The sequence below is a fragment of the Scyliorhinus torazame genome, chromosome 22 (genome assembly GCF_047496885.1).
Source record: "Scyliorhinus torazame isolate Kashiwa2021f chromosome 22, sScyTor2.1, whole genome shotgun sequence".
NCBI classification, from domain to species: domain Eukaryota; kingdom Metazoa; phylum Chordata; class Chondrichthyes; order Carcharhiniformes; family Scyliorhinidae; genus Scyliorhinus; species Scyliorhinus torazame.
The window spans coordinates 72,801,589-72,827,529 of record NC_092728.1 but is presented as its reverse complement, the minus strand read 5'-3'; the positions used below and the strand labels follow the sequence as shown (position 1 = coordinate 72,827,529).

At 48.6% G+C, this 25,941-nt stretch overlaps 1 protein-coding gene across 2 annotated transcripts in view; it reads right to left on the bottom strand.

The window, feature by feature from the left end:
• The window catches only part of LOC140399129 (regulator of G-protein signaling 3-like), a 369,904-nt gene that overhangs the window by 244,813 nt on the left and 99,150 nt on the right, over positions 1 to 25,941 (bottom strand). For both annotated transcript variants that reach the window (XM_072488325.1, XM_072488326.1), the window contains 3 exons: positions 24,571 to 24,631; positions 5,324 to 5,414; positions 1,099 to 1,166 (listed from right to left, as the gene is read on the bottom strand). In XM_072488325.1, coding sequence (XP_072344426.1) covers positions 1,099 to 1,166; positions 5,324 to 5,414; positions 24,571 to 24,631 — 220 coding nt within the window. The remainder of the gene's footprint in view (positions 1 to 1,098; positions 1,167 to 5,323; positions 5,415 to 24,570; positions 24,632 to 25,941) is intronic.

The following is a 25,941-nucleotide window of genomic DNA, read 5'->3' as shown; positions in this document are numbered from 1 at the left end:
GGGACGTTGGATGCCTGTCAGGAAAAGGTTTGATCTGTCCTGGGGATTACAGCTGCAGTCACTCTTGGGCTATAGCATGGTTTGGAAATGAAGCACAGTGGGCAAAAAGAGATGTCAGGGTCCGAGAGACAAGGAGAAAGAGGAGGAAGGAAGGAGGCACCTTGGGTTACCTTCCCTCCAGATGAGCTTCCCATGAATGATACTGATATTCTAGTCTCCCCAGGATATCAACCCAACATCACAATTGCTCCACAATTTCTTCTTGTGGCTCTCAATCTATCAGCCAGTACTATCACAGCGTCAAAACCCTGAAGTAAAAGACACCAACAAAAAAAATCATTCCACAACAACGTTATCTAACAACACTTCTAATTATACAACAAAACTGAACCATTCACCCTTATGCATTCCAATTGTGCCTGTCTTATGGGTGTACTTTCCTCTCATAGTGCTGTTATAGAAGACTATTAATTTTCACTGAATGAGACTGCAGATGGCCTTGCAGAAAGAGCTCAGAGCTTTGGGATTCTAGCGCCTGGCTTCAAACTGCTCCACCTCGCCACGGATAGTAGCAGTCTTGCCTGCCTAGCTGAAAGGAAACAACAAGAGCACCAGCGGAGCGGTAGTTGCTGGTTCATGAATACTGCCATCCTGAGAGGTGGCAGCAGGTTTGTGCAACATGGAGGCACTGCTGCTCCCCTTGGATACACCTCTGCAATCCTAGTAATCTGTTGGAGGACAGATTTCTGGGCTGCTGTCAGAGCCTACATGTCCCTTTGAGCACTTTGATAATGTTGAAGTTTAGATTTTATTCACAACTATTAATGCTTGATTCTTGATTAATTTCTTGATGGATCAGGAGTTATGGGGGGAATGGGGATGATAAAATATAAGCCATGATTGAATGACGGAGCAGAGTTGATGGACCGAGTGGCCTAATTCTGCTCCTCTGTCTTATGGTCTTGTGGTCTCACTATAGTAAATGGGAGATTTGACTGAGCGCCATATTTTCCATCCTTGCTAGCAATGGTGAGGGGCGGACACACAAGGGAGAATCCCGGCCCCCTTCAAAATGTGACCAAAAGCATACAAGCATACCTTTAATTGCAGCATATCTTCAATGCCTCGGACCTCTTTCGCTGCTGCATTCTTTTTATTCGCAACTCCTGAAATAAACAATTAAAGCTTTTGGTTATCCTTAAATTTTGTTCTGTAGTTCTGAAAATAAAAGGGATTTTGCACATATCAATGTGTTCTTATGCACAAACGTACAACCACTCTGGTAAAATATGCTATTAAAGTATTCACAACACAGTGTCAGCGATGGTCAGCAGGGTTGCACTGACATCGTGCATTCACTCCGTGGTCTTCAGGGACTGATCCTCCTTGACTCTTGCCCCCTTCTCCGTGGAAGAGGCGATGCGCTCAACTACCTGAGATATGGCAGAGGTCATGCCATTAATGCACTCCTCCATCGCCTGCATATTTATACTCAAAGCCTTGAGCAGCTCCGCTAGATTCTCCCGTTTGCATCTGCAACACCAGCAAGTTAAGTATGGCTCTCATTGGAGGCCCTTCATCAATCAGTGAGGCAGCAGGGGGCTGCCCTTCAACAGTCCTCTGACTACCAGTGGCCTTGTCTACCACTGCCTCCCTCATCTGCATTTGTATGACAGTGCTGTGCTCACCAGATTGTACCTTGTGCCAACATGCAATTGGCATTCCACCACACTGAGTGTATCTGTTTTGGATGTAGGAGACAGGAGTGACACTGAACCCGCAGAGATATCGGGACCATCTCTGAAAAGATATGAGGTGGAATACATGGTGGCTGGTCTGCACCAGTCGACCTTGCAAATGTTGCATAAAAACAATTACAGGAGTGATGATTTTAAAGGCCACTACTATTTATGGTTGCAGCAGGCTACCACAGTTGCCAAATATGAAGGGTAAGCGAAATTCCTCCTACTCTCCATGTGCGCCAATCCAAACAGTGTTAGAAATGGGTCAACTGGCCTGCTCCCCTGCCTTCTCGAGTGTTTCCAGCTTTGCCTCTGTTAAGACCCCAGCCTGGTCTTGATTTTCTCATTGGTGTTGTGGACTCGTTTTCCCTCACGCATAAGGATTGTAAATGTGAGATTTCCAGTGATGTTAAGGACGATTCTTTACTGCCAGAATACCTCCTAGTCCTATGACTAGAAGGGCTTGAGGTTCATAAGGAGGAGGTGTTAGCAATTCTGGAAAGAGTGAAAATAGATAAGTCCCCTGGGCCGGATGGGATTTATCCTAGGATTCTCTGGGAAGCTAGGGAGGAAATTGCTGAGCCTTTGGCTTTGATCTTTGAGTCATCTTTGTCTACAGGAATAGTGCCAGAAGACTGGAGGATAGCAAATGTTGTCCACTTGTTTAATAAGGGGAGTAGAGACAACCCCGGTAACTATAGACCAGTGAGCCTTACTTCTGTTGTGGGCAAAATCTTGGAAAGGTTTATAAGAGATAGGATGTATAATCATCTGGAAAGGAATAATTTGATTAGAGATAGTCAACACGGTTTTGTGAAGGGTAGGTCGTGCCTCATAAACATTATTGAGTTCTTTGCGAAGGTGACCAACCAGGTGGATGAGGGTAAAGCAGTTGATGTGGTATATATGGATTTCAGTAAAGCGTTTGATAAGGTTACCCACGGTAGGCTATTGCAGAAAGTACGAAGGCATGGGATTCAGGGTGATTTAGCAGTTAGGATCAGAAATTGGCTAGCTGGAAGAAGACAAAGGGTGGTGGTTGATGGGAAATGTTCAGCCTGGAGTCCAGTTACTAGTGGCGTACCACAAGGATCTGTTTTGGGGCCACTGCTGTTTGTCATTTTTATAAATGACCTGGAGGGTGGCATTGAAGGATGGGTGAGTAAATTTGCAGATGACACTAAAGTCAGTGGAGTTGTAGACAGTGCAGTAGGATGTTACAAGTTACAGAGGGACATAGATAAGCTGCACCGCTGGGCTGAGAAGTGGCAAATGGAGTTTAATGCAGAAAAGTGTGAGGTGATTCATTTTGGAAGGAATAACAGGAAGACAGAGTACTGGGCTAATGGTAAGATTCTTGGCAGTGTGGATGAGCAGAGAAATCTCGGTGTCCATGTACATAGATCCCTGAAAGTTGCCACCCAGGTTGAGAGGGCTGTTAAGGTGTATGGTGTGTTAGATTTTATTGGTAGAGGGATTGAGTTTCGAAGCCATGAGGTCATGTTGCAGCTGTACAAAACTCTGGTACGGCCGCATTTGGAGTATTGAGTACAATTCTGGTCGCCGCATTATAGGAAGGATGTGGAAGCATTGGAAAGGGTGCAGAGGAGATTTACCAGAATGTTGCCTGGTATGGAGGGAAGATCTTAGGAGGAAAGGCTGAGGGACGTGAGGCTGTTTTCGTTCGAGAGAAGAAGGTTAAGAGGTGACTTAATTGAGGCATACAAGATGATCAGAGGATTAGATAGGGCGGACAGTGAGAGCCTTTTTCCTCGGATGGTGATGTCTAGCACGAGGGGACATAGCTTTAAATTGAGGGGAGATAGATATAGGACAGATGTCAGAGGTAGGTTCTTTACTCAGAGAGTAGTAAGGGCCTGGAATGCCCTGCCTGCAACAGTAGTGGACTCACCAACACTAAGGGCATTCAAATGGTCATTGGACAGACATATGGACGATAAGGGAATAGTGTAGATGGGCTTTAGAGTGGTTTCACAGGTCGGCGCAACATCGAGGGCCGAAGGGCCTGTACTGCGCTGTAATGTTCTATGTTCTATGAGGTGGTCAAGCTGCCCAGCTGCACTTCCAATCCTTGCGCTCTCACTCAATCTGGCTAAAGCACGAGAAAAATGCAGATTCAGATCACGTGTACATGTGCAGCCTATACAAGCATGGCTGGTATGGGGCGACATTTTCACTTCAACGCCCAGCCTAGCCCACGACCGTTCAGTGTCCCTACTTATTCTGACCATCTTTCATCCATTCTTGACAGTATTGTTTTGTTGCATTGTCGTATGTGTACTGCTTAGACACCATTAGGAGTCAACAAACAAAGAACAAAGAAATGTACAGCACAGGAACAGGCCCTTCGGCCCTCCAAGCCCGTGCTGACCATGCTGCCCGACTAAACTACAATCTTCTACACTTCCTGGGTCCGTATCCTTCTATTCCCATCCTATTCATATATTTGTCAAGATGCCCCTTAAATGTCCCTATCGTCCCTGCTTCCACTACCTCCTCCAGTAGCGAGTTCCAGGCACCCACTACCCTCTGCGTAAAACACTTGCCTCGTACATCTACTCTAAACCTTGCCCCTCTCACCTTAAACCTATGCCCCCTAGTAATTGACCTCTCTACCCTGGGGAAAAGCCTCCTGCAGAAGTTACCAAGAAGTCTTCATTAACATGATTGAGCTAAGAAAATATTTGCATTCGAGGGTACAGGTGTGGAGAGGACTCCATGGCATGTCCTTGCAATGTTGTTACCAAGCTCTACACTGCTGACTTAAGCTCTAGGTCAGGTACCTTCTTACATTACCAATGGATGGTACTATACTTAGTCCCAGGTTAACCGTTAATGTACCGGATCCTTCCATAACATATGCCCCCCCGCCCCAAGTCTTTATCCTCTGGATATAGACTGACAATATTTACAATTTGATTCAAGTCTTGTGTTGAACTTTTACTATCTTTTATTCTTCCTGGACCTTCAGAACTTTTTATTTGTGTTATTCACACATCTAACAATGTTGGCAAGTTCAACTGCAACTTTCCTTCAGAATAGGCACCTTCTGCATGAGGATTAGGTGATATGGTTTTCCTGTCAGAATCACTCTGCCAGATTATCTGGTCCCCATCACCCATATTCATGAACTTGCCGCCATGTTCATGGGGTTCAAGGGGCAGCATCCTTCTCAGGCCAGACTTGTGATCTGGCCCAAGCCTGCCATAGGACAAAATCCAGCCCATAGTTTCTGCGATTGTTTCGTCATTACATTTACGATGAGAATTATTCACATGCAATATATGTATATCACTATTATAAAAATTATCACGTAGTTTCATCATAAGTGTAGAAGATTCTACACTTCATTCCTAATGAGGTTTATCCAGTTTTACTTAGTATTTGTCTGCAGGCCATTTGTTGAGAAAAAATAGCATTCCATTCAGACTGGCTATGAATACATGCTTTACATTAAAATAATCTTTATAATGCAACAGACCTTCAAACATCAACATGTTAACAGAAAAAACTTCACATCATGCCACTGAAACTATTCCAAACCATACCACAATGTATACCTTGAATGGGTTTGAGGCGACGTGTGGCCACTTTCAGGTGTTTCGTCCTACCTAGATCCTCTCCTAGCAGGTAATACCAACCATTGATCTCCTGTAATTAATAAAAAGGGTTAGTCCACCACCCAAAAAACTAAATTAATTTTGAAAAGCTCAAAAAATCTTGCTATTTCAAAAGAAGTCCTCAAAACTGCCAACTTAACAACATATAATTAGATTTTTGCTCCAGAGATCTCAACCTGTCAATATTTTTAAAGCATACATAAGATCATAAGAACTTGGAGCCGAAGTAGGCAATTCAGCCCCTCGAGCACACGCCACCATTCAATACGATCATGGCTGATCTCTTCGCAGCCTCAACTCCACTTTCCTGCCTGTTCTCCATAACCCTTCAACCCTTTACTAAATAAAAATGTGTCTATCTCCTCCTTAAATTTACTCAATGTCCCAGCATCCACCGCACTCTGGGGTAGCAAATTCCACAGATTCACGACCCTTTGAGAGAAGTAATTTCTTCTCATCTGTTTCAAATTTTCTACCCCTTACCAATAACTATTGTTCTAGTTCCTCTTGTTCTAGATTGCCCCACAAGTGGAAACATCCGCTCTACCTCGACTTTGTCAATACCTTTTATCATCTTATATACCTCAATTAGATCTCCCTTATTCTTCTAAACCCAAAGAGTACAGGCCTTAACTGGTCAATCCTTCTTCATCTTTGAAATCACTCTAGCAAACCTCCTCTGAACTGCCTAAAATGTAATTGCATCCCTTCTCAAATAAGGGGACAAACTGTGCTCAGTACTCCAGATGCGGTTTCAGCATTGCATTGTACAGTTGCAGCAAAACCTCCTTACTTTTATATTCTACTTATTGTGCTATAACGGCCAAATTCCATTTCTCTTCCTTATTACCTGCATGCTAGTTTTCTGCGATTCATGCACAAGGACTCCCAAATCCCTCTGCACCAAAGCACTCGGGGGTTTCTCTCAATTTAGATAATAAATTGCCTTTCTATTTTTTCGACCAAAATGATAACCTTACACTTCTCCACGTTAAACTCCATCTACCAAATTTTGACTCACTCACCGAACCTATCTATATCCATTTTTTATTTTCTCTTTGCAACTTACTATCCCACCTTTTTAGTGTCATCTGCAAAGTTGGCTATTGTACCTTCTATTCCCTCACGCAAGTCATTAATATATTTTGGGCCTGATCTACCGACTGGTTTCCGCCCGAAAAGCAGCCCGGCGCAGCGCAACGCAGCCAGTAGATCCCTCTTCTGAGATCTACCCGGCTCACCACGCCTTGCGAGATCTAACACGATCTCGCAAAACATTGTGATGTGAATTCCGCACATTGTGGGCGCATCACCTTTTTGGCAAATCTGCACATTACAGTGAGAGGATGGCACGGTAGCACAGTGGTTAGCACTGTTGCTTCACAGCGGCAGGGTCCCAGGTTCAATTCCCGGCTTGACTCATTGTGCGGAGTCTGCACGTTCTCCCCGCGTCTGTGTGGGCTTCCTCTGGGTGCTCCAGTTTCCTCCCACATGTCCCAAAAGACGTGCTGTTAAGTAATTTGGACATTCTGAATTCTCCCTCCGTGTACCTGATGCGCAATCAATTACTCTCGAGGCACGGTGAGTCATAACTAATAGGCTTTAATCTGCTAGAACTGTTCCCCAGCAGCTTCGATACAGAAAGTGAAGGCTGCTGGGACGGCATCGGTTCTTATACTCCACCTCTCAGGGAGGAGTTATGTACATCAGCCTCCTGGGTCTAGCCAATGGTCATCCACCTCTCAGGTACCGCAATATCTGGTATTACCACATTCACCTCCTGTTAAAAAAGAGCCCGACGGAGTGATGGCCAGCGTTAATGTCGCCTTTCGCATGGTAGGACCAGGTATGGAGGTGCCGTGATGTCGAGGGTTATAGCAAAGTGTTCATGGTGCAGCAATCAGTCGATCGGGTGGCCTGGCCGTCCTTCTGGAGCGTCTGGGCTTCGACGGTGATCCTGATGGGGGCCCCGGCGGTTGCGACTCCGGGAACGTGGTGTCGTCCTCCCAGGCAGCTTCGTTACCCCTAGGCGGCGCTGTTGGGGCGAAACGTGGGCAGGGGGGCACCTGTAGGGGGCGTCGGTGCTTGTTCGGGCCTAGGCAGGGGCGGCGGGAGTACTGACCCTCCGGTCAGGTGCTGCGGGGAGGGTGGGGGTGGGGGCACTGGTGCGGGTGCGCGTGGGGCTCTGGCGGGCGCCAGTTCCCGAAGGGAGACAGTGTCTTGGCGGCCGTCAGGGAACGCTACATAGGCGTACTGGGGGTTGGCGTGCAGCAGGTGGACCCTCTCGACCAGCAGGTCCGACTTGTGCGCCCTCACATGTCTCCGAAGCAGGATGGGTCCGGGTGTCGCTAGCCAGGTTGGGAGCGAGGTCCCGGAGGAGGGCTTCCTGGGGAAAACAAGTAGACGTTCATGAGGTGTCTGATTTGTGGTAGTACAGAGCAGCGACCGGATGGAGTGAAGGGCCACCGGGAGGACATCCTGCCAGCGGGAGACTGGGAGATTCCTAGACCGTAGGGCCATCAGGACGGTCTTCCAGACCGTGCCGTTCTCCCTCTCAACCTGCCCGTTTCCGCGGGGGTTGTAACTGGTCGTCCTGCTCGAGGCGATGCCTTTGCTGAGCAGGAATTGACGCAATTCGTCACTCATAAAGGAGGACCCCCTATCACTGTGAATGTATGCGAGGAAACCGAACAGTGTAAAGATACCCTGGAGGGCCTTGATGACGGTGGTTGTGGTCATGTCTGGGCAGGGGATGGCGAATGGGAACCGGGAGTACTCGTCAATCACGTTCAGGAAGTACGTGTTGCGGTCAGTGGAGGGGAGGGGGCCTTTGAAATCCATGCTGAGACGTTCAAAGGGACAGGAAGCCTTTATCAGGTGCGCCCTCTCTGGGTGGCAGAAATGCGGTTTGCACTCCGCGCAGATTTGTCAGTCCCTGGTGACTGTCCTGACCTCCTCGATGGAGTTGGGCAGATTGCGGGTCTTGATAAAATGAAAGAAACGAGTGACCCCCGGGTGGCAGAGGTCCTCGTGGAGGGATGGGAGGCGGTCCATTTGTGCGGTGGCACAGGTGCCGCGGGATAGGGCATCAGGAGGCTCGTTCAGCTTCCCAGGACGGTACAAGATCTCGTAATTGTAGGTGGAGAGTTCTATCCTCCACCGCAAGATCTTGTCATTCTTAATCTTGCCCCGCTGTGCATTATCGAATATGAAGGCAACCGACCGTTGATCCTTGAGGAGAGTGAATCTCCTGCCGGCCAGGTAATGCCTCTAGTGTCACACAGCTTCTACTATGGCCTGGGCCTCATTTTCGACCGAGGAGTGGCAAATATCGGAAGCATGGAGGGTGCGGGAGAAGAAAGCCACGGGCCTGCCCGCTTGGTTGAGGGTGGCCGCCAGAGCTACGTCGGACGCATCGCTCTCGACCTGGAAGGGGAGGGACTCGTCGGTGGCGCGCATCGTGGCTTTTGCAATGTCTGCTTTGATGCGGCAGAAGGCCTGGCGGGCCTCCGTCGACAGGGGGAAGGTTGTGTACTGGATCAGGGGTCGAGCCTTGTCTGCGTAATTGGGGACCCACTGTGCATAATAGCTGAAGAAGCCGAGGCAGCGCTTTAGGGCCTTGGGGCAATGAGGGAGGGGGAATTCCATGAGGGGGCGCATGCGCTCAGGGTCGGGGCCTATGACTCCACTTCGCACTACGTAGTCTAGAATGGCTAGAGGGTCGGTGCTAAACACGCATTTATCCTTATTGTAAGTCAGATTAAGGATATTCGCGGTCTGGAGAAATTTTCGGAGGTTGGTGTCGTGGTCCTGCTGGTCATGGCCGCAGATGGTGACGTTATCAAGATACGGGAACATTGCGCGTAAGCCGTACCGGTCAACCATTCGGTCCATCTCACGTTGGAAGACCGAGACCCCGTTCGTGACACCGAAGGGAGCCCTTAAAAAGTGATAGAGCTGCCCATCTGCTTCGAAGGCAGTGTACTGGCGGTCACCATTACGGAGGGGTAGCTGGTGGTCGGCAAACTTGAGATCCACCGTGGAGAAAACCTTGTATTGCGCAATCCTGTTCACCAGGTCGGCTCTACGGGGGTGAGGGTACACATCCAGCTGCCTAAACCTGTTGATGGTCTGGCTGTAGTCGATGACCATCCTATGTTCCTCCCCGGTCTTCAGCACCACTACTTGAGCTCTCCAGGGGCTGTTTCTCACTTCGATGACCCCTTCCCTCAGCAGCCTTTGGACCTCCGACCTGATAAAGGTCCGGTCCTGGGCACTGTACCGTCTGCTCCTGGTGGCGACGGGTTTGCAATCCAGGGTGAGGTTCGCAAACAGGGAAGGCGGGTCGACCTTAAGGGTCGCGAGGCCGCAGACAGTAAGGGGGGGTATAGGGCCGCCAAATTTAATAGTCAGGCTTTGCAGATGGCACTGGAAATCCAGCCCAAGGAGGGTGGCTGCGCAGAGGTGCGGCAGGACGTACAGGCGGAAATTGTGGAATTCCCTGCCTTGGACAGTGGGGTTCGCTACGCAGAACCCCTTTATCTCCACCGTGTGTGACCCGGAGGCCAGGGAGATCCATTGGTTTACGGGATGGGTGACAAGAGAACAGTGCCTTACCGTGTCGGGGTGAACAAAGATTTCCGTGCTCCCAGAGTCGATCAAGCACGACTTCACGTGGCCGTTGATGGAGATCGTCGTTGTAGCTTTCGCAAGCGACGGGGCCGATTCTGTCCAGAGTCACCGAGGCCAGGTGCAGTAATGGAGAGTTCTGGTCGGGCAGTGTGCAGTCGGCTGTGCTGGGGGCCTGGGGCCCCATCCAAGATGGCATCAGCTACGGGTCGCACATGGAGTCCGGGGATGAAGAAGATGGCGGCGGCGAGGGACAAAATGGCGGCACCCACCCGTCCAGCGTGGTGGCCGGTTGGCAAAATGGCCACGCCCGCGGGTCGCATGCGGCCTGAGGATAGGGGGGCGCTGGATGGCCGGGGCCTGAAAAGGGGGCTGCCGATAGTTGCTGGAGACCGCGGCCACGGGCATGCCTGGCAGACCCCAATATAGTGGCCCTTTTTGCCGCACCCTTTGCAGGTGGCGGTGCGGGCCGGGCAGCGCGGGCCGGGATGATTTGCCTCCCCGCAGAAGAAACAGCGTTGTCCGGCGGCGGTAGCGGGCCGTCTCTCCGCGCACGCTTGCGAGGTCAGAGGGAAGGTCTGAGGGGCTGCCGCAACGGGGTGCCAAGCAGCCCAGGGGGTCGCCGCGCGTCCGGGAGCAAAAGCCAGCGCATTGTTATACGCAACGTCCATGGACCCCGCCAGGGCCCGTGCCTCGGTAAGTCCCAGAGTGTCAATTTCTAGGAGCCTTCGGCGGATATCGGGGGAAGTCATACCTGCCACAAAAGCATCCCTGATTAAAAGTTCCGTCTGCTCGTTCCCCGAAACTGGCGGGAAACCACAGTTTCGGCCCAGCACCAGCAGCGCCCGGTTGAAGTCTTCCAAAGTTTCTTCGGGGCTTTGCCTCCTAGTCGCCAGCAGGTGACGTGCGTAGACCTGGTTCACAGGGCGGATATAATGTCCTTCTAGCAGCTCGATTGCTGCAGCATAATTCTCCGCCTCCATAATCAGAGGGTAGATCCCAGGGCTGACCCGCGAGCGTAGAAGGTGCATCTTTTGTCTTTCCGTGGGGGTGTCGGCGGCCGTGTCGAGGTAGCCCTTAAAACACACCAACCAATGTTTGAAGATAGCAGCAGAGTTGTCCGCGTGGGGGCTGAGCTGAATGCACTCCGGTTTGATATGGAGATCCATCCTTTCAACTGAAGTTGTGGCAGATTAAATTGCTGCGCAATCAATTACTCTCGAGACAAGGTGAGTCATAACTAATAGGCTTTAATCTGCTAGAACTGTTCACCAGCAGCTTCAATACAGAAAGTGAAGGCTGCTGGGACGGCATTGGTTCTTATACTCCGCCTCTCAGGGCGGAGCTAAGTACATCAGCCAATGGTAGACTCCTGGGTCTAGCCAATGGTCATCCACCTCTCAGGTACCACAATACCTGGTATTACCACAGTACCCAAACAGGCGCTGGAATGTGGCGACTGGGGGCTTTTCACAGTAACGTCATTGCAGTGTTAATGTAAGTCTACTTGTGACAATAATAAAGATTATTATTATTATGGTTAGGGTTAAAAGCAGCCAGGGTGAGGGGCAGTCGGAAAAGAACCTGCAGCACTGGGATCCATATCAAAGAGATCCTGTTCCTGGGCGAAGGCTTTTTTAATGCTGATGATAGTGGCTCTGCCCGACTGGGCAGAGCAGTCGTGCTCTTGGCTTAATCAATGAAGCGCTCCTCATGGGTCCTGTGGTCAAGCCGATCTACTCCACTGCATCCTTATGTAGGATCGGTTGAGAAAAATACTCTGGGCCCCTGATGGGCCAGTGGCAGCTAGACTCACTGATGGAGGATCTCAGACCTTTTGTCTAGAGGATCACCCACTTGCTCTCCCTGAGAATCTATTTTAACCCTTTTGAGGATGTTTGGCCAGCAAACTGGAGGCGCTGGACAGAACTGTTCCAAATGCTGGTCGAGTGCTGGTGATAAATCAACTAGTGGCCTCTATGCTATGACACATAGCTGTTCACTTTAATCCCTTCCCCTGAGTTTGTTGCCAAGAAGAAACTCAATGCCATTCTTCTGGGACAGTAGTTTTTGGCTCTGTTTATACTGAAACCACAAAAGAAATTGGCCTTTCTAAACATCTCTTTAAAATTATTAATTTTTAGATGTTAATATTATCAGCAGTTTCATACTGCCATTTCTTCATTTCATAAATTAAGTATGAAATATTAAATACATATACCATACGTAGAATGCGCATGAGCTCTTAAAACTACAGACTAAACTTGTGATTTTTCTGATCTTAAAGATAGGACACTGATGGTCTGTTAAAAATGTTTTTAATTTGTTTACAATGAAGTTTTAATTTGCTGTGAGGAATTAAACAGTACAATTACCATTATACTTTAGGGGAAAAAGTAATTCTTCTCTTTCCAAAGTGATTTAATCATAGAATCCCTGCAATGCAGAAGGAGGCCATTTGGCCCATCGAGTCTGCGCTGACTCTCTGAAAGAGCACCCTACCCATGTCCACTCCCCGTTCACCCCGCCCTATCCCCGTAATCCCATAACCTAATCTGCACATCCCTGGACACTAACGGGCATTTTATCAATTCACCTAACTCCCACATCTTTAGACTGTGGGAGGAAACCAGAGCACCTGGAGGAAACCCACGCAGACAAGGGGAGAAAGCACAATATCCACATGGACAGTGACCCAAGGCCGGAATTGAACGCGGGCCCCTGGTGCTGTGAGGCAGCAGTGCTAACCACTGTGCCACCCAGTGAAGACAAGTGGTACAAACCAAATTCTACGCCATGTTCTCATTGAATCATAGAACAGTGTAGCAAAGAAGGTAGCCATTTGGCCCCTCCAGTCTGTGCCAGTTATTGCCTCATCAATTTTAATTATGTTGACATCAGCTTGCAATATTGTCGTTGGTCTCACACATTTTGGCTAGTTTGTTTATCCAACATTCACTGTTCAGCAAATTATGTCACTGAGCAGCATTTCTATATTCTGATGTTTATCGACAATTTCTCTCCATTTGTTTTCCTTCTCGACTCCCACGTTTTTTATCCTGACAGAACTAGACTGTGCCAACTTTTCTTTATTTAAATAAGACGTGTATAGAACTGGTACCTTTCCTCAAGGGAACAGTCATATTAACTGGCCAGTAAAACGTCTGTCAGTGAAAATGCAAGTGTTCTTTAACCATGTAGGAGGTTGACTAAGTTGCTTTCAATAACCTTTGCTCAACAATTTGAATTATGTCCATATTAAAATTTTGATGAGTTATAATGGCTTATTACAGTGATATAGCAAACTTAATTTTCAAACTACAAGTTGCTTTCAATCTCACAGTATCATTGCATCACCGAAGTGTGGTGTCGTGGGCCTTCTGTGTGCAAATGCATCAATCCTCTGGATCCCTCTATTGCAGTGATTCAATTTTAGCACCATTTACATAGGATGGTTTGCATAATATCCTGAGATACTTGATAGCAGATGGACATTGAGTATGACTGGAAATATTCAAAAACATGATTGAAGAAGTAAGTTTTGAAGAGTTTTATGAAGGTGAAGATAGTGTGTGACAGAGAGAGACATTTAGGAGGAATGGAGCCGAATATAGATACGTGGTACCTGAAGGCTCCGAAAGCAGTGTGCAGCAGCAGGAAGGGGCACACAGTGGAGTAAATATGTCCTGTGACATCGGACTGTAGAAGATTTAGGGTTCAGGGTGCCAATGGAAGAGGTTGTAAAAAAAGATTTATGTAGTAGTTGGTTATGAAGCAGTGGAAGTCAAAAAGAACAGGGCCAATGAGTGTTTGGAATGTAATGCAAGCAGATGAGTGGGTGATTAAACCCAAGAGCCTACTATCAAGGTAATGTAGAAATAATGACTTCTGGTGACAATGACATGGATGAGGGTGTCAATGGTCATGTGGTAAGAACACTGGCTAGATAAAGTGGAAGTAGGGTATCTTAGGGGTGGCACGGTAGCACAATGGTTAGCACTGTTGCTTCACAGCGCCAGGGTCCAGGTTTGATTCCTGCTTGGGTCACTGTCTGTGCGGAGTCCGCACGTTCTCCCCCTGTCTGCGTGGGTTTCCTCTGGGTGCTCCGGTTTCCTCCCACAAGTCCCGAAAGACGTGTGTGTTAGGTGAACTGGACATTCTGAATTCTCGCTCTGTGTACCCGAACAGGCGCCGGAATGTGGTGGCTAGGGGATTTTCACAGTAAATTCATTGTTAATGTAAGCCTACTTGTTATTATTATTATAGAGCTAGTCTCAGTGAGGCATGTGAAACTCTACTAAGGATTGAACTAACTTCAAACTGAGGTTTGGATTCAGTGTCGTAAATGCAAAGATTTTGTTAGGAGCAAAACAATATAGCTCCTGTCTTGCCCATTTTGAGCTGGGAAAAATTCTGGCTCTATAATAGCTTGGACTAACACAACTTTCCAACAGAATGGTAAGTGGCAGCAAAAGCCACTATAAAAAGGCATGCCCCAGAGGGAACTTTACGTAGGAACGCCTGGTGGCTGAGCTTTTGTCCTGTGCTCTGCTCCCTTTACTAAGGTGGAGGGACAGAAGGTAAACAAGAATACAAACTTTAGTTCCTATAGAAATTTATGCCCATCAATGCCTGCTGAAACTGTGGATACATAATGGTCAAGTAAAGCCAAAGATCATGTTCAATGGTGATGGCCACCCTAATTAACAAGTTAGCCAATGGCAGTTCAAACACTATGTGAGAGGAGACGTTTAGGAAATGACCCCATGAACTGCTGATATTGGTCAAAGTGTGCCACAGCTAGCACTTTTCAGCGGTTGGGAAAACAAAAAAAATTCAATTTAGATAAGGAATTAAAATTGTAATAAGGAGATTATCTGCTCTAGTGTCCCTATCCATTCCTCTAATTTAACTCTAATCCACTTTTGTCCATTAAAATAACATAACAGTAAACTTGCCCCAACTGGTGGTTAGCAGCTGTAAAGATAATGGTCCACATAGGAAAGGTGACTGCTGTTGCTGCTTTGGCATTTATTAGGGATGGTGAAGCAAATCCTGTCATTTTGGATTCACTTTCCACATGAAACCCAAATCAACACCAGACATAAGGGGCGGGATCCTGTGATCCTGACGCTAAGTGTTGACGCCGTCGGAAACACCGTCGCGGTCCCTCAGGATTAGCAATTCTGGCCCCTCCAGGGGGCCAGCATGGCACTGGAGCGGTTCACACCGCTCCAGCTGCTGATCCCGGCGCGAACTGGGTGCCGCGGGGTCTGCGCATGCACAGTGGCACTGGCGCCAACGTGCGCATGCGCAGTGGCTTCCTTCAACACACCGGCCCCGACGCAACATAGTGCAGGTCTACAGGGGCCGGTGCGGAGGAAAGGAGGCCACCAGCCAGAGAGGCCGGCCCGCCGATCGGTGGGCCCCAATCGCGGTCGGAACCCCCCTCCCGCCCCACAGGCCCCCCCCCCCCCCCCCCCCCCCCCGACCCTTCCACACTGAGTTCCCGGCAGCTGAGAGGAGGTGTGGATGGCGCCGGCGGGATTCGGGCGTCTTTATGACGGCCGCTCGCCCATCACGGGTCGGGAAACGGAGGGCCGGCCGCGTAGAGCGGCCACCGACTGCCACCACACCAAAGACACCGGTGCCAATGGCGCCGATTCTCCGCTCCGAGGAGAATCGCGTGCCAGCATCGGGGCGGCGTGGCGCGATTCGCGCCGGTCGCGGGGATTCTCCAGCCCAGCCCTGGGCTGAGAGAATCCCGCCCAAGAAATCAGCTGTAAGGAAAAAAAAATTTTTCACACAAATATTACATTGAAGCTTGTCATGTGAGAGTGCCTTTAAGAAATGGATGTTTAAGCAATGTACCTTTAAGAAATGCAGTGATGTCAGAGTGTGGGTGGAGCTGGGCTTTAGCTCAGCCATTTTGCAGTTTTTTAGTTTCAGTTTTAGGAGAGAGCAGCTGAAAAGTGCTTGGCTATGAGATGCTTGGAAGGAGAAAGCCAGTTTGAGGAGAAAGCTGGGAGTGGCTGTGTGTTTTGCAAAGAGCTGCAGGAAGAAAACACAGAGCTGGTCTGTGGATGTCTGCAAATCCAAAGACTATAAATATATCGAATGTAACCTCATGTCTGTTGTTACAGGTGAAGTCTTTTGGGTGTTTGAAGGAACATTTTGAGGGATTATTTAGTGTTGTATTATTTTCAGGGGTTATCTTTGAAGTAAGGGGTGTTAAGTGATCCAATGTTTATTTAAAAGGTTAATTTGAGTTTGTGGAATAAACATTGTTTTGTTTACAAACCTACTTGTCCATAATTGTAAACCACACCTGGGGAACAAGCCGTGTGCTTCAAAAGCAACAATCCATTAAAGGGGGGGTGGGTTGGTTGAACTCCATGATACATTTTGGGGTTCTGAAAACACCTCTCCCATAACAAGCTTTTAAAAACTTCTTGAACTCTGAACTGCCACTTTTTCTGCAAAGAAGGTGCAACATTTTCTGATCAATTAACTATGATTCCAAGTCAGATGACTCTGAATTAATATAGCTCAAGATAAAGTCCAAAAACATGTTTGTCATAACCAACAATTCACTCAAGTTTTCTCTCTTTTGACAAGATTAAGAGAAACAATCTGGGTGCTGAATTTGTATTTAATGACCAGATTTGCAAAGTCTTGATTCAAGAGGAAGTTTCTTTTTTGCTCATAGAGAAAATAGTGCATTATCTAACACAGATTCTTGCCAACTATAAACCTTCATAAGTGCACAAACATGCTCGTTTTCTTCCATTTTACTAAGTCACGTTGCTATGTCATATTGATCTCTGTATCAACTATTAAATTTGTCAAGAATCAAGCACCAGGTTTAAAATCACAATATCACCAACATGAACAATTTGGTAATATTCCCACAATTGGGTAGCACAGTTGCTTCACAGCACCAGGGTCCCAGGTTCGATTCCCAGCTTGGGTCACTGTCTGTGCGGAGTCTGCACGTTCTCCCCGTGTCTGCGTGGGTTTCCTCCGGGTGCTCCGGTTTCCTCCCACAAGTCCCGAAAGATGTGCTGTTAGGTAATTTGGACATTCTGAATTCTCCCTCCGTGTACCAGAACAGGCGCCGGAGTGTGGCGACTAGGGGATTTTCACAGTAAGATCATTGCAATGTTAATGTAAGCCTACTTGTGACAAGGAGTTTTTTAAAAATTCTTTCTGATCCATGTTCCTTTCACATCAGCCAATGGCACCCAAAATATTACAGGAAGAGAAGCCCACCTAAATGATGCTGGAGAACCTCTGCCTCTGCTCAGTATTTTTTATGAAACAACCTCTTGGTGATTGATGCTCGATCAATAACTCCAGAAGCGAGATTGGATGACAATTGAAGGCTTTATTGGACTAGATGTTTCCCCCAGCAGCGCAGGTACAGAATGCAGCTGCTGGGGAGACACAGGCTCTTATACTCCGCCTTACTGGGCGGAACCAGCAGGCAGGCTTCACCAATGATATTGCTGTCTCAGGTACCTCCCACACCAATGGTCTTGCAGCATTAACCTGGGTACCATAATACCCAATACCGACTACCACATTCACCCCCTGTTAAAAAAAAGAGTCTGGCGGGGGTGGTGGTCTCGCGTTATACAGTGGCAGAGGTTGAGTTTATGGTGGTACCCGGTATACATTAGTACAGTGTTTTGCCTCGTTACATGTCGCAACTATTTACAGTATTTGTTTACATTCAAAATGAAGCAATTAGTCGGTCGGGGGCCCTGGTCGTCCTCTGAGATCGTCGCAGTTTCGGCGGTGATGCAGGCGCCGGCTCGGGCATCCGTATCTCCGGGAGCGTGGCTTCGGCTTCTTCGGCAGCTTCAGTACCCCTAGATGGGACCAGTGGGAGAACCGATCCACCTGGGGAGGGGGCGGCTGTGGGGTGCGCCGGTGGGAGGGAGGGTGGGGTTGGTGGTGGGGGTGTGGGTGGGGACCCAGCGGGTGTCAGGTCCCGTAGGGAGACCGTATCCTGTTGGCCGTCGGGGTACGCCACATAGGCGTATTGAGGGTTAACGTGATGGAGGTGGACCCTCTCGACCAATGGGTCCGACTTGTGCTCCCGCACGTGTTTGCGGAGCAGGATGGGTCCAGGAACTGCCAGCCAGGTTGGGAGCGAGGTCCCAGAGGAGGACTTCCTGGAGAAGACAAGGAGACGTTCGTGAGGTGTCTGGTTGGTCGTGGTACACAGCAGTGATCAGATGGCGTGGAGAGCATCCGGAAGGACCTCCTGCCAGCGGGAGACTGGGAGATTCCTGGACCGTAAGGCCAGTAGGACGGTCTTCCAGACGGTTCCGTTCTCCCTCTCGACCTGTCCGTTTCCCCGGGGGTTGTAACTGGTCGTCCTGCTCGAGGCAATGCCCTTGCTGAGCAGGAATTGACGCAGTTCATCGCTCATAAAGGAGGACCCCCTATCGCTGTGTATGTAGGCGGGGAAACCGAACAGTGTAAAGGTACTGTGGAGGGCTTTTATGACAGTAGCTGCGGTCATGTTGGGGCAGTGGATGGCGAATGGGAACCGGGAGTACTCGTCAATCACGTTCAGGAAGTACGTGTTGCGGTCGGTGGAGGGAAGGGGCCCTTTGAAGTCCATACTGAAGTGTTCAAAGGGACGGGAAGCCTTTATCAGGCGCGCTTTCTCTGGCCTGTAGAAGTGCGGCTTGCACTCCGTGCAGATTTGGCAATTCCTGGTGGCGGTCCTGACCTCCTCGATGGAGTAGGGCAGGTTGCGGGTCTTAATGAAATGGAAGAATCGAGTGACCCCCGGGTGGCAGAGGTCCTCGTGGAGGGCCCGGAGTCGGTCAACTTGTGCACTGGCACATGTGCCGCGGGATAGGGCATCAGGAGGCTCGTTTAGCTTCCCGGGATGATACAAGATCTCATAGTTGTAGGTGGAGAGCTCGATCCTCCACCATAAGATCTTCTCGGTCTTTACCTTGCCCCGCTGTGCATTATCGAACATGAAAGCAACCGACCGTTGGTCAGTGAGGAGAGTGAATCTCCTGCCGGCCAGATAATGCCTCCAGTGCCGCACAGCTTCTACTATGGCCTGGGTCTCCTTTTCAACTGAGGAATGGAGGATTTCTGAAGCGTGGAGGGTGCATGAGAAGGCGGCCACGGGTCTGCCCGCTTAGTTGAGGGTGGCCGCCAGAGCTACGTCGGACACGTCGCTCTCGACTTGGAAGGGAAGGGATTAATCGATTGCGTGCATCGTGGCCTTTGCAATGTCCGCTTTGATGCGGCTGAAGACCTGGTGGGCCTCTGCCGACAGGGGAAAAACCGTGGATTGAATTAGTGGATGGGCGTTGTCCGCATAGTTGGGGACCCACTGGCCATAATATGAAAAAAATCCCAGGCATGTTTCAAGGCCTTGGAGCAGTGGGGGAGGGGAAACTCCATGAGGGGGCACATGCGTTCGGGATCTGGGCCTATAACTCCATCATGCACTACGTAGCCGAGGATGGCTAGACGGTCAGTGCTGAACACGCATTTGTCCTTGTTGTAGGTTAGATTAAGGATTTTTGCAGTATGGAGGAATTTTCAGAGGTTGGTGTCGTGGTCCTGCTGGTCGTGGCCGCAGATGGTGATAATATCGAGGTACGGAAACGTAGCCCGCAAACCGTACCAGTCAACCATTCGGTCCATCTCCCGTTGGAAGACCGAGACTCCATTTGTGACACCGAAGGGAACCCTTAGGAAGTGGTAGAGCCGCCCATCTGCTTCGAATGCCGTGTATTTGTGGTCGCTAGGGCGGATGGGGAGCTGGTGGTAGGTGGATTTTAGATCCACCGTGGAAAAGACCTTGTGTTGTGCAATCTGATTGACCAGATCAGATATGCGGGGGAGAGGGTACGCGTCGAGCTGCGAATACCTGTTGATGGTCTGACTATAATCGATGACCATCCTATGCTTCTCCCCAGTCTTTACAACCACTACTTGAACTCTCCAAGGACTGTTGCTAGCCTCAATAATACCTTCCTTCAGTAACCGCTGGACTTCCGACGTAATGAAGGTCCGGTCCTGGGCACTGTACCGTCTGCTCCTGGTGGCGACGGGTTTGCAATCCGGGGTGAGGTTCTCAAAAAGGGAAGGCGGATCGACCTTGAGGGTCACGAGGCTGCAGACAGTGAGGGGGGTAATAGGGCTGCCGAATTTAAAAGTTAAACTCTGGAGGTTACATTGGAAAACTAACCCTAGGAGCGTAGCAGCGCAGAGGTGAGGGAGGACGTAGAGGCGGAAATGTTTTAATTCCCTTCCCTGGACCGTGAGGTTCGCTACGCAGAACCCTTTGATCTCTACCAAGTGAGACCCGGAGGCCAGAGAGATTTTTTGATTAACTGGGTGGATGGGAAGAGAACAGCGCCTTACCGTGTTGGGGTGTATGAAGCTCTCTGTGCTCCCGGAGTCGATCAGGCAGGTTGTTTTGTGCCCATTAATGAGCACGGTCGTCGTCACGGTCGAGAGCGTTCGGGGCCGAGACTGGTCCAGGGTCACCGAGGCAAGTCGTGGCAAAAGTTGGAGGTTTTCCTCAGGCGGTGTGTGGTCATCCGAATCGGGGTCCTGAGACTCCAGCCAAGATGGCGGCGTCCACTGGTCGCACATGGCTGGGGGTCTGTAAGATGGCGGCGCCCATCCGTCGCATGTGGTACCTGGGGAACAAGATGGCGGCGCCCGGGGCCCGCACGTGGCTAGAGTTGGGGTGGCGGTCCCGGTTCACCCCCGGAGACCGCGGCGACCGCCCGGGCCTGGCATACCACCACGAAATGGCCCTTTTTGCCGCACCCTTTGCAGGTGGAGGAGCGGGCCGGGCAGCGCTGCCGGGGGTGTTTGGCTTGCCCGCAAAAATAGCAGCGGGGCCCCCCGGGGTTGCCTGGTAGTCGCGCAGCACAAGCTTGTGGGGGGATGGGGGATGCATTGGAGTCGGCCACGGGGGTGGGGTTCCACGCTGCCCAAGGGGCCGCCGCGTGGTCGAGTGCGTAAGCGCGAGCGTTTCGGGTGGCCACATCTAGGGAGCTAGCAAGGGCCCGTGCCTCCTTGAGGCCGAGTGTCTCTTTTTCTAGCAGCCGCTGGCGGATTTGGGAGGACAGCATACCTGCAACGAATGTGTCCCGGATCATAAGTTCTGTGTGTTCGCTGGCTGAAATTTGCGGGCAGTCACAGTTCCCACCTAACACCAGGAGCGCACGGTAGAATTCCTCCAGCGATTCCCCGGGGATTTGTCGCCTCATCGCTAGCAGATGTTGGGCGTAGACCTGGTTTACTGGGCGAATATAGTATCCTTTCAGCAGGGTCATTGCGGCCTCAAAATCATCCGCATCCTCGATGAGGCTGTAGATCTCTGGGCTCACCCTCGAGTGGAGAACTTGCAGTTTCTGGTCCTCCGTAGGTGCAGTCGTGGCCGTCCTGAGGTACCCTTTGAAGCACGCCAGCCAGTGTTTGAAGGTTGCCGCTGAGTTTGCCGTGTGGGGGCTGAGTTGCAGACACTCCGGCTTGATTCGATGCTCCATTCTTTAAAATCTAGTCCAATAAATTGATGCTCGATCAATAACTCCAGAAGCGAGATTGGATGGCAATTGAAGGCTTTATTGGACTAGATGTTTCCCCCAGCAGCGCAGGTACAGAATGCAGCTGCTAGGGAGACACAGGCTCTTATACTCCGCCTTACTGGGCGGAACCAGCAGGCAGGCTTCACCAATGATACTGCTGTCTCAGGTACCTCCCACACCAATGGTCTTACAGCATCTACCTGGGTACCGTAATACCCCTAATACCGACTACCACGTGATATTCCTACCTATGCTTGGCAGCTCATTACAGCTGGAGAAGGTAGAGAGGTGAAGATAGCCATTAGCTGTTGGTACAATAACTTAAAATACCAAACAGCCTCCCCAGCAGGCAATATGACTGCTGTTAAATTCCAATAATAAAACTTCATTTAGTTCCAGGTTTAGGCATTAAAAGTTCCCTTATGTATTTCACTGCTCAATGCTTCTTAAAGCAGGAAAAATAAATAACAGGGTGACAATGGCTGGAATTGCCAGTCGTTCCCGCTGTTGGGATCTTCCAGTTCCGCTGAAGGTGGACCCCCACTGGGGGTTTCCGGCCGTGGGAGATGCGTAAAATGGGACCAATGGCCAGCCAGCTCTGCAAAACACGCTCCAATGATAGAAAATGTGGAGATGGATTCTCCGTTTCTGACGCCAATGGAGAATCCTGCCCGTGATCTTTTATATCATTTGTTTATTGTTGTTTCTTGGAAATGCACCAAACTATGTTGTGCAGGTGCCTCTGGCATCCATTGTCATTTGTATGCCGATTAGCTAGTGTGCCACACAGAACAGGACAGGAATGGCAGCTCAATATTCCTGGTTACAGGGTTTTCAGAAGAGATAGAGAGAGGGATAAAAAGAAGGTTGGGTGGCAATTTTGGTAAAGAAGCAATTATACCTATGAGAAAGGATGATATGTCAGAAGGATCATCAACTGAGGCCACAAGGATTGAACGAAGGAACAAAAGGGAGTCACAATGCTGGGAGTGTACCCAAACACTCAGAAGGAGTTTGAAGAGCAAATATGTAGACAAATCTCTGAGAAGTGCAAAAACAATAGGGCAGTAACAGTAGAGGATTTTCACTACCCCAATATTAATTGGACTAAGTTTAGTGTAAAAGGAATGGAGAGAACAGAATTCTTAAAGTACATTCAGGAGAACATTTCTTGGACAGTATGTAGTAAGTACAACAAGAAAGGGCACAGTTCTGGATTTAATTTCAGGTAATGACTCTGCAGGTCGAAGGAATGGCAGTATTTTGGTGGTAGTGATCATAATTCAGTATTTTTAAACAGAATTATGGAGAAGGACAATGATAGAACAAGAGTTAAACATTTTTGAAATAAGGCTAATTTTGCTAAACTGAGAAAATATTTAGCAAAAGTGGACTGGAAACAACTACTTGAAAGTAAATCAGTTTCAAAAAAGTGGGACGTATTCAAAGGGGAGATTCAACAGGTTTAGAGTAAACACGTTCCCACAAAGAAAAAGAGTGGAGTGGCCAAATATAGAACCCCCTGGGCTCACGGGGTAGGATAAGGTAGAAAAGGAAAGCTTCTGTCAGACACCAAGAACAGAATACTACAGAAAGCCAAAAGAAATATGGAGATTGGAGGGCTGAAATCAAAAAGAAAATTAGGAAGCCAAAAAAGGGTATGAAAGAATATTGTAGAAATATAAAATCGCTACAGTGCAGAAGGAGGCCATTCGGCCAATCGAGTCTGCACTGACCCTCTGAAAGAGCATTCCACCCAAGCCCACTCTCCCGTCCTATCCCAATAACCCCTTGACCTAACCTCCACATTATTGGACACTAAGGGACAATTTAGCATGGCCAATCCACCTAACCTGCACATCTTTGGACTGTGGGGGAAACCGGAGCACCCGGAGGAAACCCACGCAGACCTATGTAGAATGTGCAAACGCCACACAACCACCCGAGGTCGGAATTCAACCTGGGCCCCTGGCGTTGTGAGGCAGCAGGGCTAACCAATGTGCCACCATGCTGCCCAATAGTGGCAAGTAAAATGATGGTGAATGCTAAGATTTTTTCTCAATACATCAGAGTAAGAGAACAACTAGGAAAAGAGTCAGGCCCATAAAAGATGAAAAAGCTAACCTAGTATTGAGGCAGAAGGGAAAGAGAAAATGCTGGAAAATTTCAGCAGATCTGGCAGCATCTGTAGGGAGAGAAAAGAGCTAATGTTTTGAGTCTGATGATTCTTTGTCAAAGCCTTTGGCAAAGAGTCAGATTCCAGCATCCGCAGTAATTTGCTTTTATTGAGGCAGAAGTTATGGGTATGGGTATGGTACTTAACAAATATTTTGAGTCTGTCATCACAAATGAGGAGGATGGTGCAGAGTCTGTAGTTAAGAATATGTACAGCAGGCTGGTTAAAAAAAAGCCAGAGAGGAAATAGCAGAAGGGCTGGCTATCATTTTCCATTCCTCACTGGATATATCTGTGGTGCCAGAGGAGTGAAGGTCTGCTAATGTTGTACCTTTGTTTAAAATTGGAGGAAGGGATAGATTGAATAATTATAGGCCAGTCAGTCTAACCTCAGTAGTGGGAACATTACTACAATCAATTCTGAGAGACAGGATAAACTGTCATTTAGAAAGGCACTGATTAATCACTGACGATCAGCATGGATTTGTTACGGGAAGGCCATGTCTGACTAACTTATTGAATATTTTGAGGAAGTAACAAGGAGGATTGAAAAGGGTAGTGCAGTTGAGATGGATTTCAGCAAGGATTTTGACAAGGTCCCACATGGCAGGCTGGCAAAAAAAATAAAAGCCCATGAGATCTAGCAAGCTGGATACAAAATTGGATCATTTTTGAATAAACCAGTTACTTTACACAGGTGTTAAGTCATGCTTCATGAGGCTTTTGATGTTGCTTTGCTTACAGAATATCAGAAGTGAAAACAGACGTGTTCTAACTTCATATTAAATTACTTACCTTATCCAATGAAAGCAGCGACTTGACTCCAAAGCTCATACATCCAAGTAGCTCACTGCATCTGTAAATAAAGTTATGGGAATTCCATCAGTTATATGAATTATTAGTGAAACATTAATTATGAAATATTTTAAAGAAACAAAGCAATTTTCACCCTTTTAAGCTTTGTTTACATATTCACAGCTATTTTTTTCCTCACTTTAATTCAGCAGGTGATTAAGTGAGGGATGTGGTGGCACCATGGCAGATGGTAGAATTTGAATTCAATAAAAAAATGTGGACTTAAAAATCTAATGATGACCATGAAACCATTGCCGATTATCGTAAAAACCCGTCTGGTTGATTAATGTCCTTTAGGGAAGGAAATCAACCTCCCTTACCGGGTCTGGTCTACATGTGAGGCCTACAGGTGACTTCAGACCCACAGTAATATGGATGTCATATCCTGCAGGGGACCTATGGGGTGGAAATGCTTGTCTTCCCTGTGCTCCTTGCAGAATACGAGCTCCACCACTAGGGGCAGGGTATTTCAATTACCCAGTGTATATAAGGTTAGCCAGTATGGCACCTACTAGAAAGGAACCCAGCAGGGGTCTACCGGGAAGTGTATATATATTGTTTGTAAATAAAACATTGTTCTTATTTTTACTCGATGTGGATTCCCCGTGTCCTTATTAAAATGGATAACTTTTAAACTCCCTCTGAAATGGTCCAGCAAGCCACTGAATTGAATCAAACCACTAAAACAATGGGCTGGATTGTTCTGCCTCGCCCGCCGCAAGATTTCCACAGGCGGTATGCAGACCATGTAAGGGTCCATTGACCTCAGGCGGGATTTTCCGGTCGCCGAGCGGGCACGGACGGAGAATCCCACCCCATGTCTCAAAGGGATGAAACCAGAAACCAGGCATCAACTCACATCTGTCGATCCTGCAAAATCCTCCAACCCGGCCAATTACCACCCCATCAGTCTACTCGTGATCTTCACTCAGTGATGGAAGAGGTCATCAACAGTGCTATTAAGCAGTAATTGCTTAGCAGTAACCTGCTCATGGATGCTAAGTTGGTGTTACACCAGGGCCACTCATCACCTAACCTCATTGCTGCCTTGGTTCAAACATGGGCTAAAGAACTGAAATGCAGAGGTGAGGTGAGAGTGATTGCCCTTGACATCAAAGCCACATTTGACTGAGTTTGGCATGAAGGAGCCCGAGCAAAACTGGAGTCAATGGGCTGAATTCTTCCGCCCAGTCCGCCACAAGAACGCCACGGGCGATACGCTGACAATGGAGAAGTCCATTGACCTGAGGTGGGATTCTCCAGTCGCCGGGCAGACACAGCCAGAGAATCCCGCCCTACCTACTCATTGGA